Genomic DNA, 16,035 nt, shown 5'->3' with positions numbered 1-16,035 from the left:
GTCGGGAACTAAACTCGAACAAACAAAATGATTCGGAACAGAGAACGATAACCTTTGATAGGCTGCAAAAAAGTAACGTACGTTCTAAATACTCAAGGTGCTTAATATATGTGCTTATTGAAATACAAATTAATTAAAATTGTATTGTTACATGATTTACTAATTGGCTACGTGTGTTAATTTGTTGTAATTTTTAATTAAGTGAAGAGTTATCACAAAAATGTTCGGTATCGCTGCCGATAAGAACACGAACCAATCAGAGAACGTAAACTGCGACAAGCCTTCAGATTCAGAACCGTAATGGAATTTGTCAAGCTTAACTTAATTTATTTATAATATTCTTATCTACTTTTTATTTTTGAACTTTAGTGTATATTTTTTATTTTGAGAAACAGATAGCTGCGTCAGTGTTGTCATGTTTGAAAATTATAATCTGTTTTATCAGTATGATAAAATGTTTTATAATTTCATGCTTACTATATTGATTAAATCAGTTCAATCACCTGGTTTGTTTAATTGGTGAAATTTCAGTGAGACAAATATAATGCGAGCTGTGCTTCACAACATCTCACTTTCGAAAAAAAATACCTTGCGATCTTGTTTCCTGCAAACATTGTCACATAACATCGTAGTTTCAAAATAAAATTACATTAAAATGTAAAAAATGTATTTTTTTATTTTACTGAAATATCGGTAATAAGAAATATATTTACCGGTAATTCAGTGATGTGATCAACTAATAAAAATTGTGTACACAGAGTCAATGCAGGCTAAACTGCTTTACTAAAAAATTCTAATAATTTTTTAATTAACATTTATTTTATTGACGTTTTATTATAAAATATTATCAAAATACCAACAACGGTATTTTGAAAAAATTATGAACTGTTTTTGCGAGTATTTACGAATTAATGAAATTGATTTATCGAATTCAATTAAATTTGATTGCTACATTAAATTCGAGAGTTAAAAATTCAACAATCCAAACGTATACGCTGATTTTTTAAATATGATAAAATCCGGAATGTCCTAAATAATCAGTGTAAGTAAACATCCTTTCCGAAAAAATTATAGAACCCTTAGAAACGACACCGACGAACAATTTATCGATATTATTGCTACGTAAAACGAAGTTTTACTACAACAGCAAGCGGCCTACGCTATGGTCGGATAAAATGAAGCATCAAAGCATTAGGTGAATCCAAAATAAAAGTAGTAAAAGTAAAAATAGTAACTAGTGTTCTGCGCTCGATATAATCCACTACAATTTCCATTGCTAAAACCATAAATAATATCAAAAAACACTTTATTATACATGATTAAATTTAGAATACATTAAGTGTTTTCTTTTCATATTATTACAAGAGATTTCTTAATTAAATATAATATTTAAATTAATTTTCTTGACCCGTCAAAATATTGATCGATGAGTCACCCCTTACCATTTTCTTTTAGAAGTGGTTTGGCGTTGCGCATGTTGTCCCCACAATGATATTGTATTTATTATGATTGAACATTTTAAGGATCACATTTTAATAAAATATTATTTAAGAAAATAGCATTTTTAGAATTAAAATTTAGGCGTTTTTTTAAATCTTTAGTTGTAAATTGACATACGTAAGCCCAACTCCTAGGGTCGGATTATAACCTTCAGAGGCCCTAAGCAATTGGATGATTTGGTGCCCCTAAAAAAATATGTATAAAAACAAATCTAGATATTTTTTTTTTGTGTGAATATTAAAATATAACAAATACACGTTGAACAGTAAAAATGCAATCTAGAACATTACATATATGATAAATTTGATGTGTCTTGACAACTTTGCGTCTCGAAACGAAATAAATACAAAATATTCTCAAAAATTTGGGCAAAAACATGATATGTATTGGATTAAACAATAGTATAAGCGTAGACTCATGCGAATTTTAAGTCATAAAAGCTATGTAAATGCGACCCATTTTTTTTCCATATTTGCAACGTATTGACGAAAACACTTCATGGATTAATAAAGTCTATTCCATAGTATATACACGTATCAGGATTTTTTTACAGTGCTAGACTCTAACTTTATGTTTAGGGGAGCCAAATAAACCATAGATCATAAAATCACTAGTTTTAAATTAAATATATACATTATTATATTTATATTGAATACCTTTCTGTTTAATGTCAGCAATATTTAATTTAATGATATAATATTAAATAGCACATAATTATATAATGGTATTTGACTGTTCTTCGAAAAAATAGTTTTAATAATAATAAAAACATACGTGCTTGTGTATATACTTTGACTAGTTTTATATATTTTATAATCAGTGTAATAATATATAATAAATTGAAATAATTTGAATTGCTGATTATTTGCTAATTTGATAATAATATATATTTTTAATAAATTTAGTATTAACTTATTTTTGTTATTACATATTATAAATATGATAAAGTGTAAAGTATTGTATTTTAAAAAGAAATAAAATTGACATTAGTGTGTTCGCAAAAATTTACTTATATTTTTGTTTTTAATAAAAGGAAATAATATTTTTCCTGATATGCTGCTATTTATTTATATATTAGGAATTTTATTTATTCGTATATCATCGTAATTATAAATATTTAATTTTAGTACAACATGGCATAGCTGTGTTCGCGAACACGACGACAGTTGCCAGCAGCCATTTTGTTAGCGAACGCGTCTCTATTGACAACCGTGTTATTGCTTAGGAGCAATGACGCCGAAATTGAAGTTTGCCGAAGGTAATTACAATTAGACTGTTTGCTCGATGCTTAACGATTTATTATATGATTGTGATTAATGAAATTGTAGGTGAAAAGGTCTTGTGCTTCCACGGGCCGCTAATTTACGAAGCCAAATGTTTAAAGAGCTCCGTTTCTAAAGAGAAGCACATCAAATATCTCATTCATTACGCGGGATGGAATAAAAAGTAACGGCTTTAGACCAACTAATTATAAAACATATAATTTGTGAGATCAATAATAACATACTATAATCAATTTGCTATTACAGTTGGGACGAATGGGTGCCGGAGAGTCGCGTTTTAAAGTATAACGAAGCAAATGTGACGAAGCAAAAGTCTGTTCAAATCGCACATTCCAATTTACCCTCAAAATCTAAAAAAAGTATGTATAATTTTCTTAATGTTTTATTATTAATATTAAAATATAATTTATTTTATATGATATGATATAGCAGCTAAGGCCCGGAAGTCTGAAACTGGTGCCAAAGATACAGCAACAGTCTCCAAACAAACTGAACCAGTAACAAAAGAAAAGGAAAAGGAGAAGGAAAAAGAAAAGGAAAAAGACAAAGATAAAGATAAAGAAAAGGAGAAAGAGAAAGAAACTGAGAAGGTTTCTGAATCAAGATCTTCCACGCCTCAGGCAGACACTGTTTCGCAAGATTCAGGATCTGATCAACCTAAGTAATATTATTAGTAATATTTTTAATCTCAAAAACAAGTCCTACCTAATATTTATGTGGCTTATCAGTTACAATTCTCACAGCACAATTTTCAAATTGACAGGTTTCTGATTTGATTTGTATCAGACAGAATTTTTTCTGGGTTTTTTATATTTGAACAATGCAAATAAATTCACCCTTTTTTATTTTCGGAAACCTTATTTTTGAAAATCTTGTCACTATATACTTATTTTTAATAACATCTGTCAAATTGATGGATTGTTACTAGTAAACCTAATGTTAGATTAAAATATAAAGAATAATTTTGTAAAATCTCCCATTTAAAAGTATAGTAGATTCAATTAAATTGGATTACCCATTTATGTGATTGTGAAGAATTATAGCAAATTCTGTTCTTTTCATTGAGAACTGCATTATCAATTTTAATTTATCGATTCGAATAAGATAAGGCTAGACTCGGTCCTGGAGCTAGATCATGCATAGTGACATATATTTATTGTAAGCTGTAATAATAGTTTATAATTAATAAAATTGATGGCACTGATTTACAGACTTTGATTTCAGTCTGGTGTCTCGCAACTTACTTAGTGGTTGTTGATTGTGTTGTAATTAAAAATGTTAGTTATCGTATTTTTAAAAGTTGTTATATTATCAAATATGTATTTAATATTAATATTATTTTAATATGATTGATATACCCTGATATAAAGTTTTTCCCTAATATTCTGAGCTCCACTTATATAAATATGATTAAAAAGTATCACTTATGAGTTTATCTTATCATTTTGTTCCGATGTATCTATCAAAAGAATAAAATATACATTTGCCGTTCTCCCGCAAGGTCTTCTATATTGTCATTATATCTGTAATTCTTAAGTAACCATTTTGTTTTTAAATATAAACACTCATTAAGTACGTTTAAATTGCAGAAAGAAAAGAGGACGTTTGGACCAGACAATCGAATCTGAGGAGCAGTTCCTTAACAAAATTGAGATCAAAATCAAAATTCCTGAAGATCTTCAATCATGGCTAGTCGACGACTGGGATATTATCACAAGACAACAGAAGTTAGTCAGCCTCCCAGCAAAGCTCACAGTTGAAAATCTATTGGATAATTATTTAGCATTGAAAAAAAGCAGTAAAGCAACCAATCAACAAAAAGAGTATGTTTTAGTAGACATCACCAAAGGAATAAAAGAATATTTCAACGTCACTCTTGGCTCTCAACTGCTGTACAAATTTGAAAGACCGCAATACAGCGAAATTCTTCACAACTACCCCGATATGCCGATGTCCAAGATTTACGGACCGATACATTTGCTGAGATTATTCGTGAAGATCGGGCCGATGTTGGCTTACACGGCTTTGGACGAGAAGACCGTTCCACACGTGCTCGCTCATATTCGTGATGTATTGAAATACATGGCGACAAATAAGACTGGGTTCTTCAATTTTTCCGATTACGGCAATGCAACGCCGGAGTATCATAGGAAGATTCAATGATTTTCGTATAATTTCTCATCCTCTACTGGTTGAGATGATTCAAAATCATATCGAAAAGATATACGTTATGAACAATATTATATATATTGATAAATAAACACATAATCTTAAATATGTAGAATATTTTCTTCAGATCTAGACGTATAACAAACGCAACCGTATATGGTGGAACTTTCAAAACCTTGAAAACGCGATTAGATTCCACAAACAGATGTCGTATGTTAATCGTGTAATTTATCACTTTAATTCATTTAGAGCTTGTATTATATACTTATTTTAAAAAATCACGTTAGCTAAAACATTTAAGTTGCAACTGATATGAAAATCTTTTTTATTTATATTTTTAATTTATGTATTTCGTAAAATAATGTACAAAATCTACTGTATTGACTCGTTTGTAATTAATAATTATGAATTCAATAAAAATATATGTAGACCGTACATGGCGTTTATGTTATTACAGCATGCATCTATTTATTTGCTATTCGCATTGTAAATAGTTTCATGGACTGATTATTTTATATACTTTCCATCATTCTTCTTGGAAAATACTCATAAATATCAATGTAAAATACTTATTTAGATGGATTTATTGAATGGTTTCAATTTAGAAAGCTTAAAAAGTAAATGAGACGATGTCTACTTTTTAATATCGTAATAAATTAATTTGAAATTTATTGTTTTCTTAATATTTTCGTCAATTATTTACCTTAAAATTATTATACAATATTACTCACTTAATTGGCATTGCATTGATCTTCACAGTTGAGCAATTATTTGTTAAACTTCGAGGCCTAAAATAATTAAAGCAGATTTAAAAAACAATTTTCATTTAAAATAATTATGAATATGTTCCTATAATTATTAAAAAATATATTTTAATATTAATGATTAAATTCATATTTCTTAAACTGGATTATGTATAATAAAGCAGTATTATTTTTAAATACATACAACTGATTTTTCAACGGGTATGGCACAAAACTAGTAGATGTATTATAAATTGTGAGTAGAATTGTTTTTTTATTCAAACATAGAAAGATTAAGTCGTTTAGATTATAAATAAAATCTATAATTTAATAGATATATTACAGAAAATAATTACTTTGACAATGTTCCGAACAAAAATAAGTAGAATATGCCAATATATATATATAGCCCAATAATCTGTCTGATCTCAAAACAACATTTAGCAGCCAAAGACCTTCGACAGTATTTTTTTACTTTTACATACATATACATATATAAAAATATATTTTTATCTCGAAATTAAACCTCATTCAATTGTTATGTATTATTTATATTTTTTAAAATAAAACAATACGATAAAGTAAATATATCTCGGAACATTTTTAACGCATGATTGTTTCCGACGTTTTCTTTGATATCTCTTGACACAAATGCGTAAGTATATGACGATTTATCGCTCGTGAACTCTGGTTATTAGTTTTTAATTAGTGATGAATCATTTAAGAATAAAATAACGACACTAACATTTTAACGATTTCCAATCGCTGGTTGTAGTATTTTCAGTTTCTTTTTGTTTTAAATCAGTGTTAACATAAATTCACTATTATATGCTGTTGCATAGTGGTTTCCTTATACACTAGGATATTTTACATTTATAGGAGTTGTAAAACTTTAGATAAATATTAAGAGCATATTTATATTACAATGTTATGTATATTTTCCAGCATTTTTCACAAAGATTTGAGCTGTATCAGTAAAATATTTTTATTGGGTGTCGACAACTTCATTATATTTTTATTAAAAATATAATTGAAAGTGCATAATCTACAATGTAACATTAGTGTCGCAGCACCGGCTATAATGTTTGACTTTGTTGGAGAGTCCTTGCAGTAAGAGGCAAAGTAGTAGTAGAACTAGCAGCGATGTTGTGTCTCAGATGCTGAAATAAGTACCTCCCAAAGATTTTATACGTTCTCTCACATACATTTATAAGAATTTGTAAAAGGCTTATTTATCCAAATTACGCCGTACTATCAGACCCCTGTTTGAAAGTCAAAATTTTGATTTAATTTATTTTAATTTAATTATTTTTCCAGAGGCGCATATTTTACATTTATTATGTCTATATGGATCAATATAATTTATATTTAAAATTGTTTAAAGTCTCAATCTGTGGCATTTAGCAACATTTTGCTTCAAACTGCTATTTTATGAAAAAATATAAACACTATACAAGCGGATGACACAACTTGTGTGCCATTGCCTATACAGTGGTTACTGTCCAGTGATACAACCAATGTGCCATGTTTTTATTGCAAAGTTTACTAATGTATCCCCGCAGCCTATATAATATACAGTATATACTATATAGTGTTTAGATACAAATGTAAAAATTTAGCCCTTCTAGCCTCTATAAAATATGACTTATTTAGAATGCTTATATCAAACAAAAACATTTTTATGGTTTATTCAAGTTTTATGTGATGAATCAAAGTATGACATCCGGCTTATTATTATTCCGTAAGGCGCTGGATTAATAATTCAGAGGCCATGGATTCAGGTCCCCGTAGCAGACTCAAATTTGTATTAATGAAACTGCTTTATTATTAAAACCGGCCACAGCTGCAAAGTGATATAAATTGTAATTATGGTTTAAAATCAATAAAATACATGTTACTAAATTATAGTCTGGTCTTCCACAACTTTGCCTGTGTTACTTTGACTTTGACGGGGCTACCGTTATAACTCATTGAGATCAAGTTACAACGGAAGATTAATAAAATATAGCTAAAAGAAAATATTAATAGTTAATTTGTTGCGCAGTGTAAGAATTTGTAACGTTTTATAAAAAATAGCTATATATTCCTTAAATAATATATTCAAGCCTTGTTTGCAAAAATATTTACTTTTTTAACTTTCCTTTTGCAGTGCTCCGGTGATGTACACTCAGTATACATGTAAAAAATATTCATTGAAGATTGGAAAAACACGAATATTATTACGAAATACTCACTACAATAATAGTTGAAACAGTTAAATAAGTCGTAATGTAAGTGTTGGAAACGGGTAAATGCCTTGAACGTCGCATTTATTTTTTGAACGTATCAAATATTTATTAGCAATAATAATATGAAAAAATCTTGTTGAATACATTTGTAGACGAACATCATTCTAAAGCAAAAAATGCGACTAGCAACACTCATACGTTTGACTTTATTTATGAATCGGTATTCAATTTTCTTGACACAGTATTTATTTTTACTACTTTTAATAATTATTTTATATGTCCTAATTGTCTAATTTAATTTGTAAGTGTATCGCGAAGAAATACATAAAATATAAACATATTACTAAGAAAGGCCAGAGGTGCATTTCATGTATCATATATAATATTGTTCTTTAAACTCTTTTAGAATTTCTTGCGTAGTGGTCTTTTTTAAAAAAATTACAATTAACATACAGACTATTATTAAAAAACTTTACTCTCACTTTTTTAATTTGTGTAAAATTACAGATTAAAAAATTACCAATAATTTCAAATAAACTCCAAAGCAGCGGCGGAGGAGAGCACGCTTGTCTTGTTGTGTTGACAACTGACAATGTTGTGTTGACAACTGACAATTTTATGTTGACAACTGACAATTTTATGTTGACAACTGACAATTTTATGTTGACAACTGACAATTTTATGTTGACAACTGACAATTTTATGTTGACAACTGATAATGTTGTGTTGACAACTGACAATTCTGGTCCTATAACACCCTTATAATGAGCAAGTGTTATTGTACTGACCATCTATCAACATAATACTGACCATTTAATATAAAACCTGAGTATATAATATTTAATACTGCACAAAAATTGATTTAAATACTAACCAGATAAATACAAGCCAATTTTAACTAAGTGATCCATTCGCGGTCCCTCTGAAACCGTTTCAAGGACCCTAATTTGAAAATCACTGATACAAAAGAAAGTGTATCACGAATATAATACATAATTTTATTTTTTATAAATTGCTTTCATGTAGTATACATATTAAACTTCAAAATTATTTTAATTTACAACAAAATATAGAAAGCAACTATTCAAGATTAATCTAACTATTATTCCATTAATGCAGCCTTCTGGTGTCCGGATATAATAGCTAAAACAGGCAAAGTATTATCTATAATCTTTCACACTGACGCAATCTACCTAGTTCCTACAGACAGTGCTAAAAAGAGCTTCTTTTAAAATTCACATATTTCCTGAAAAAAAAAGTTTATTGTATCGCAAGAGAATTCACTCAATATTTCATCTTTCTCGAGTTAAAAGTCAAGTATCGCACTTCTATCTTCGAAAAGGTTGACCACCTCGTGTTGAGTACCGTCGATCGCCTTGCTAGCCAGCAGACCTTGACAGTTTGGTCGCCCGTAACATTTATTCCTTATATAGCAAAGTGTGTGCAGAAGTCATCTCCCGTGACACATTTCGCACGTTTCGCCGGCGTCCTGATAGGAAAACTCTCCGGGGAAAATTCCGCAGCCACGTTTCGAACCCGACGATCGGATCGGGTGACCCCTTCGGCCTCGGACGCGAATAGTTTCCCCACAAAATAATCTTATCCGAGCATTTGCCTCATGCAACAGATGGACGATTCGAAAACGGAACGGCGCACAGCGTACCAGCACTTTCGACCTTATGGTCATTGTCGCGAATGCGCTTACTTTTTTTGAGATTTTAACATTTAAACTTGGTTATTGGGTCAATCAGCGGGGATTACTCAACGCTCTACTGATAGTCATAATCGGCGGTGTCCGAACTGGTGTGCAGTCAATCAACTTAGACGTTTTCAGTGATTCTAATCAACCAGTTTCAAATTATCTATATTTTTGGATAACGGGTAAAATACAAAATTAACACTCACTTATCTTAATTAGAGTTTAGGGCCTTAACCGTTATCAGACGTTGACAATCATTTTGGCTACATTTATCTAGTTTACTTCTGTCCTAAATAATGAGGCGATGCTCTTTCCAAAGTAATGCCGGCAACTCTTCAGCCAAGATGTTACTTTTCAGGTACTCTCCTCCCTTGTCTCCTGCTTTGACTACCCATGAGCATATATTAGAAGTCCAATGTAATATCTGTAAAGATAGTTATCATATTTAAACATACTGCAAAATCGAAATGCAGACAAACTGTGGAGCAATATGTGAGATGCGATGTTTGTCTGTACTTATCCTTTCGCTTATTTTCGAAGAGATGATTTTGTCTAGGACGGCGGAAAAATAGGTACTTATAACCCTATAATTATACAAAATATTTGAAATTTCGAAAAATGTACTTGTTATATATTGAAATGAAACTTGAGAAAACATGATTTTTGCAAGTGCGCTAAGAGTCAAAAACCTTAGGAACCAGGTGAGGCAAAAACCGTTTTGCTTTTTAATTGACTATTGATGTAACTCACAATGTGCTCAACCCTTTTAACAACTGTTCTCGCCAAAAACTGATAGATTGAAATAAATATATTTTCCCGAGACAGTTCTTCAGTTGCAAAAAAAAACGCTAATTTATTAATTGACCTTCGGTAAATGATTTTCTTTATTAACTAATAAATCGGCTACAAATGAACTGACTTTAATTATAGTTACATTTTATTAAAGAAATAAATCGAAGAGAAAGATACGAGAAGTAAACAATAATATGCTATCCAAATCATCTAAAATCAATAAAATGTCTAGTTGAAATTAAATGAAAGTTATAAAAAGTGATTGAACCAAAAACATAAAAAGAACGCTCACATTTTCAGAATATGTTAAATATTTGATTCAAAGTTTATTATACAAATAAATGTTTATTATATATATATATACATGTACAGTAAAAATTCATGTGTCAGTGAGTCTTGCAGTTATTTGGAAATACAAAGACAAATGGGAGAGAGGGTTAATTTGGAGCTAATCACGTTATTGTTTAGCTCCGTCACTGATCTATCCCTTTGTAAAAGCTTTTCTTCAAAGTAGCTTCACGTTGAGCGACCTTTCGATGATTACAAAGAATATCAAAGACGTCATTAGGGAGAGGGGAGGTGAGGTCATTTGTCCCCTCGAATTTAGCCAGAAAATGATTCGAATACTTGAATATATTTGTAATTTTGTTTTCGGTTTTTACCGATATTAAGAAAATCAATCAGTTGCCAATAAATATCATTAAATTAAGAAATAATTATTGGTTAATAATAATTATTTTAATTAATCATTATCTACTTTTATAATCGTTAAACTTTTTGAATTATGTAAAATATGCATAACACAATGCTGTGCGAATTACTGATCAATGAGGGCGTCAAAAGGAAAATACTTAATTTATTATTTTGGATTATATTTTGATAATCGACTTCTTCTGACATTTCGTCATACTGAAACCTCGTAAAAAAGATCGTATAAATTTTGCCCAGACTGTTGGCAATAAATATAAATTTTAAGTATAAGTTGATGCGATTTGATTACTATTTTTAAAGTTTCAAGTTAATTTTAATCAATCTTGATCTGTGAATTGTTATAATGAAAATAAGTTTGTTACATACATATGTATATGTTTTATAATAAGTATTTCATTATATTTATTTGGCAGCTGTCATAATCCAAGTCTATTTATACCAATGGTAAAAACCCAGCATACATATGTACTATATTATATATAAATGTCAAGTTTATTTTTAATCTTTTTTTATGATCTACTAGCACATTTATTGAAAGCATTTAAAGTAACATGTGTTTTGAATATTGTTGTAAACATCAAAGCATATATTTATATCACGAAGCTTTATTTTATGACTAAAACACTACCATATGAAGAAAAATATTATTATTACCAAATTTAACTATAGAACCGGGTCATGCACATATGAGGACAGGCAGTAAATGCATCAATAAAACAGCTTAAAAAATATTATATTTAAAATAGTTAAAGCTATAAATTTGGGAAGCTTAAAATATTTTGTCCTTACAACATATTTTACGTAATATTGAAATGGAACAAAAGCAATTCATCAACTCTTACTAAAAGGCAATGAAGTATATGAAGGAGTGGTTCATCGTGAATATAAAGGAGCAGATTCTTGGATTTAAAAGCTACATCAATAAAGGTTTGGCTAAGCAAAACGCGCGAAATTTGAATTTTGAAACATCCAATAATTTTGCGCAAAAGTCACGCAGACTTTTGAAAGCCATTATCTATCAATAATTACCACAACATATTTTTTATAAGCTTCGAAACACCTAGAAACAATACATAGTTCGTATCCGTTTTAATTATTAGATAGTCGCCTAAAATTCGCCACTTGAAAGTTACGCTTTCACTGAGAGATACAGGTGGAGTTAAACAATAACACGATTGGTTATAGCAACATCCACTTACAAACCCAAGTACTACGCGGAACCAAAGATCATAGACTGTGTTTTTATAACTACTCCACGACTCTTCTTCATCTAACACCGCCTCCCGATAATGCATGTTTATTGTATATTGGTATAACCTTACAATTGTACAATAAACCGTAAATTAAACAGCTCTTTTTAAGTTTTCTTCTTGAGGAAAAATCGGTGGTTTCTTCCATTGCCTTGGAAAGACCGTCTCACCGGGGTTCGAAGGACCATAACATACACTTAATATGGTTTTACTTTTATGTAGCATTATACGTAGACTCGATACTGCGTCCATGCAGTGCGGGAGCCAGTAGTACAAGGATAACCGGACGGGAGTTCCCTATTCGGTTTGGGCCAAACATCTCTTGGCTATATCAACATTTGTAATGGGCATGATCCAAATAAATCAGATTAGGTTTTGTAAAATAACTTTTTTAATAGAGAGCTTATGTTTATACCAAAATTGAATAAATCAATTTTTTAAATTTCAAAATTTAATCAAGTTGTTTAAATACAAAATTATGTTTTTTAAGAATCAGTAATAAAAATAATATTTAACACCGTAAATAATGACTGAATTAAAAAATAAACAAAAAAACCATAAGCATTAATCGCCATAACCTAAACTTTTTAACCGATCTTTGAAATACGTGTCAAAACATAGAAGTTGTCTTAATTAACGAATAGTTATTTTTATTCGTTATTCTTTCTCATTATTGCGAAGTGATCACAATGGTTTCGCTTATAAAGCGTTACCCGGAAGACATACTCACGATAAGAGACCATTGTTCTAAATAAGTATTCTTTCGCGTGCATCTAAGCTTTCGTAGAAAACATAAAAGACTTGTTTTTTCAAATTATTAAATCGGTGAGATCAGAGACCAGAGCGATTCACATCGACACACTCTCGTGCATTTCGAGAAACACTAATCTGATACTGCAAGGACTACTCTATATTAGACCCGACCGTTTGTTACAACTCTTATGATGAACATGGACTCTTCTGTATTTAATACAAATAAATAGTAATTTGTGTATTAAAACAATAATATATATCAAACAGATCTTCCGGCGTTTCAATAGCTAACGGCATCAAAATTTATAAAATAATATATAATTCAATGTTATTAAAAAAATAATTGTTTTGTGTACATACTATAATACATAAAATTCAAAATATGTAGCTCCATAAGCCTAAAACAACTGTGAAAATAAAGCATGGCAAATATTTGGCCCTTTTAAAATCCAATAAGCATTTGTGATACTATTTGTTTTTGAATCAAGCCACGGATACACGTGTAAAAGGTACATGATTAAAATGGAAAATAAAAACTATTAATGGGAGAACTTATGGTATAAATAAAACTATGTTAATTGAGAATAAAATAGAGATAGATCATGTCTTATATTAGCGGTAATTGTCAAATATATAATTCTACTTTTGATGTAAAAACAACTTCATTCGGTTTGACGTGCATGAAGTTATGTAAATTCTGGAGAAAAAATCATAAACAAAACTTTATAAATATAACACAGAAACGAAAGCGTTCCGTTTACGCGCCTATACAAGATTGGCAACGTTCCATGTGGGATTTTTCACTAAACATGTAATATGATTCAATCTATTAACGTATTTTTTTAAATAAAAATTGAAACGATGCATACGCAAAATACAAGTTGACAATGAGAATGCGTCACTCAAATGATACGATGGCAACTTTACATAAATAAATACAATTGCATTCTTAACGACTACGTGACCGGGAGAAGGAAATGACTGCGTTGATTTTCACCACTCTGTTCATATGAAAAGTTTTTCTTACTAAATAATAAACAGGAAACGCTGAAAGTATCCGAAAATAATTTTCCTCGATAACTTTATTAAATCTCAAGCATGTACTTATAATTATAAACTTATCTCGTGTTCTGTAATATGTTTTTATATGAAATCAAGATTTTCTCTATATTCCAAAAAATCAAGGCTTTCTAAAAATTCATATTTATCTCTTTAATATTTTTTCATATCTAATGAGAAATTAAAATACATCAAGTTAATTTAATAAATTAAAATACATCATGAATATTTCACTCTGATGGGTTAACACGTAAATAACAATAAGAAACAAATTAAGTTTATGATGTGATATATTATTTTATCTTATTCAATTTTACAGAAATACCATTATTAGTCTCGTGGGTGCACTGCCAGAAGCAACAGTGGATCGGCTTGCAAAAAAACTAAGTTCATCCATGGAACTGTATTACGTTACCTTCAGGAGTTTACGAAATGGGTGCCACGTTAGCTATCATCACCAACGAATAAACGTTTCAATTATCATTTAATGTCATATGTACAGTATGATATGTAAAAATAATAAATATCTTTCATTAATATCAAAAATAAAGTACATGAAAAAAATATTTGTGTTTATTTGGGGGAGTATGTACTGCGCGATTTCAGTTAAGTTGTTATGATACTGTCAAATTTATATTATTATTATGGTTGTTTTTAATACAGTATATTTATTTTATTTTTTTTCAATTTCTTTGTTATCTGTATAAAAATATTTTCATATAATGTGAATCGTCCGTTGCAACATGATACGTTACAACCGGGTAAACACAATCAACAGCTAAATATTAAGCAGCTAGTCACCAGAATGAAATCAACGTCTGTACATTAATGACATATGTTTATTAATAATAATATATTATTATAGTTGACAATAAATGTTACTATTAGGGATTATGTCGAGATCTCCCGGGAATTGTCCAGGTGTCCAGGGCTTGACCTGAGACTTTTGATATACTACCGAAAAAGTTGTCTAAAATTAGCACAACTTTATTACTAGAAATGCTTGCAGCGCTAAAATGAAAAATTGACGAAAAAATCAAATAAGCAGCTCATTGCTTTAGTATATTTTTTACAAAAGCCCGACTATGTTTGGAATAAAAACTATTTTCGAAGTTGCTATCAAAAATATATGTTGATAATGGGGAAATTTGTTAGAAAGATTTTTTATAATTAAGATAGTTCAGAATCAGATACTGAAATATTTAATGAATATAATACTGATGACGATTTTATAAATATGACCTTGCAAAATTTAAGAGTTGTTTGCACACTTCTTCCTACCTCACGTAAATGGCGTATAGCTGCAAGGTAACACACATAGTTGTCCGTACAACACCGTGGGGAAATTCATAGTGAACCATACCATTATCAGTGAGAAGAACCTTGACATTCGATCGAACTTGGCGTGCTTTTTTGTGTTGTTTTTTCGAGGCGCTTCCAGTAATATATAATTTGTCTCCTATTATGACGCGTTATGGCAATTCACGCAATTTATATCAGCAATTTCTTGACAATGCTGTTTTTGTTGAAAATCCAAGATTTTAAAAATAAATTTCATCTTAGATAACAGCCTTCTCCAACAATTGCACAACCTAACTTTACTCCATTTCTAGGTAATGGTGTTTTAATCCGAATGGAATTTCTTTTGACTCACAACTATCACACTGCCTTGTTTCAACGCAGATCTTCATTCTTCTTTCATTGTTATCATATCATTATTCTATGAAATGTGTTTGTGATATATCAGAAACGCATTAATCATTTTTATTATTGGATATCTGCACTTGGTTCAGACTGAAGATGACACATAATTGACATTTTCGCGATTAATTCGTTTACTTCAAGCGA

The 16,035-nt window shown here is 29.7% G+C and overlaps 1 protein-coding gene across 2 annotated transcripts; it reads left to right on the top strand.

Annotated features, from left to right (window-relative positions):
• The first annotated feature begins 2,628 nt into the window (after nucleotides 1–2,628).
• On the top strand, nucleotides 2,629–5,387 carry MRG15 (mortality factor 4-like). 2 transcript variants are annotated; one of them, XM_088192289.1, is made up of 5 exons: nucleotides 2,629–2,758; nucleotides 2,829–2,946; nucleotides 3,030–3,142; nucleotides 3,213–3,444; nucleotides 4,373–5,387. In XM_088192289.1, exons 1-5 carry the CDS (start codon nucleotides 2,731–2,733, stop codon nucleotides 4,944–4,946), a joined length of 1,065 nt encoding a protein of 354 aa, XP_088048415.1. In that variant the 5' UTR covers nucleotides 2,629–2,730; the 3' UTR covers nucleotides 4,947–5,387. The 2 variants fall into 2 exon arrangements, with proteins under 2 accessions (XP_088048415.1, XP_088048416.1); XM_088192290.1 differs by having other exon boundaries at nucleotides 2,653–2,758; nucleotides 3,216–3,444.
• Nucleotides 5,388–16,035: the final 10,648 nt, after the last annotated feature.

The sequence above is a fragment of the Plectrocnemia conspersa genome, unplaced genomic scaffold (assembly GCF_051122295.1).
Source record: "Plectrocnemia conspersa isolate PC_06_02 unplaced genomic scaffold, ASM5112229v1 ptg000009l, whole genome shotgun sequence".
NCBI classification, from domain to species: Eukaryota; Metazoa; Arthropoda; class Insecta; order Trichoptera; family Polycentropodidae; genus Plectrocnemia; species Plectrocnemia conspersa.
The sequence above is the reverse complement of the archived record's forward strand: the minus strand, read 5'-3'. Positions and strand labels throughout refer to the sequence as shown.

Coding starts and splice junctions, on each gene's coding strand:
- MRG15 (XM_088192289.1), top strand. CDS start 2,731: ATGACGCCGAAATTGAAGTTTGCCGAAG. Junction 2,947..3,029: donor TACGCGGGATGGAATAAAAA/GTAACGGCTTTA, acceptor TTGCTATTACAG/TTGGGACGAATGGGTGCCGG. Junction 3,445..4,372: donor TCAGGATCTGATCAACCTAA/GTAATATTATTA, acceptor TTTAAATTGCAG/AAAGAAAAGAGGACGTTTGG.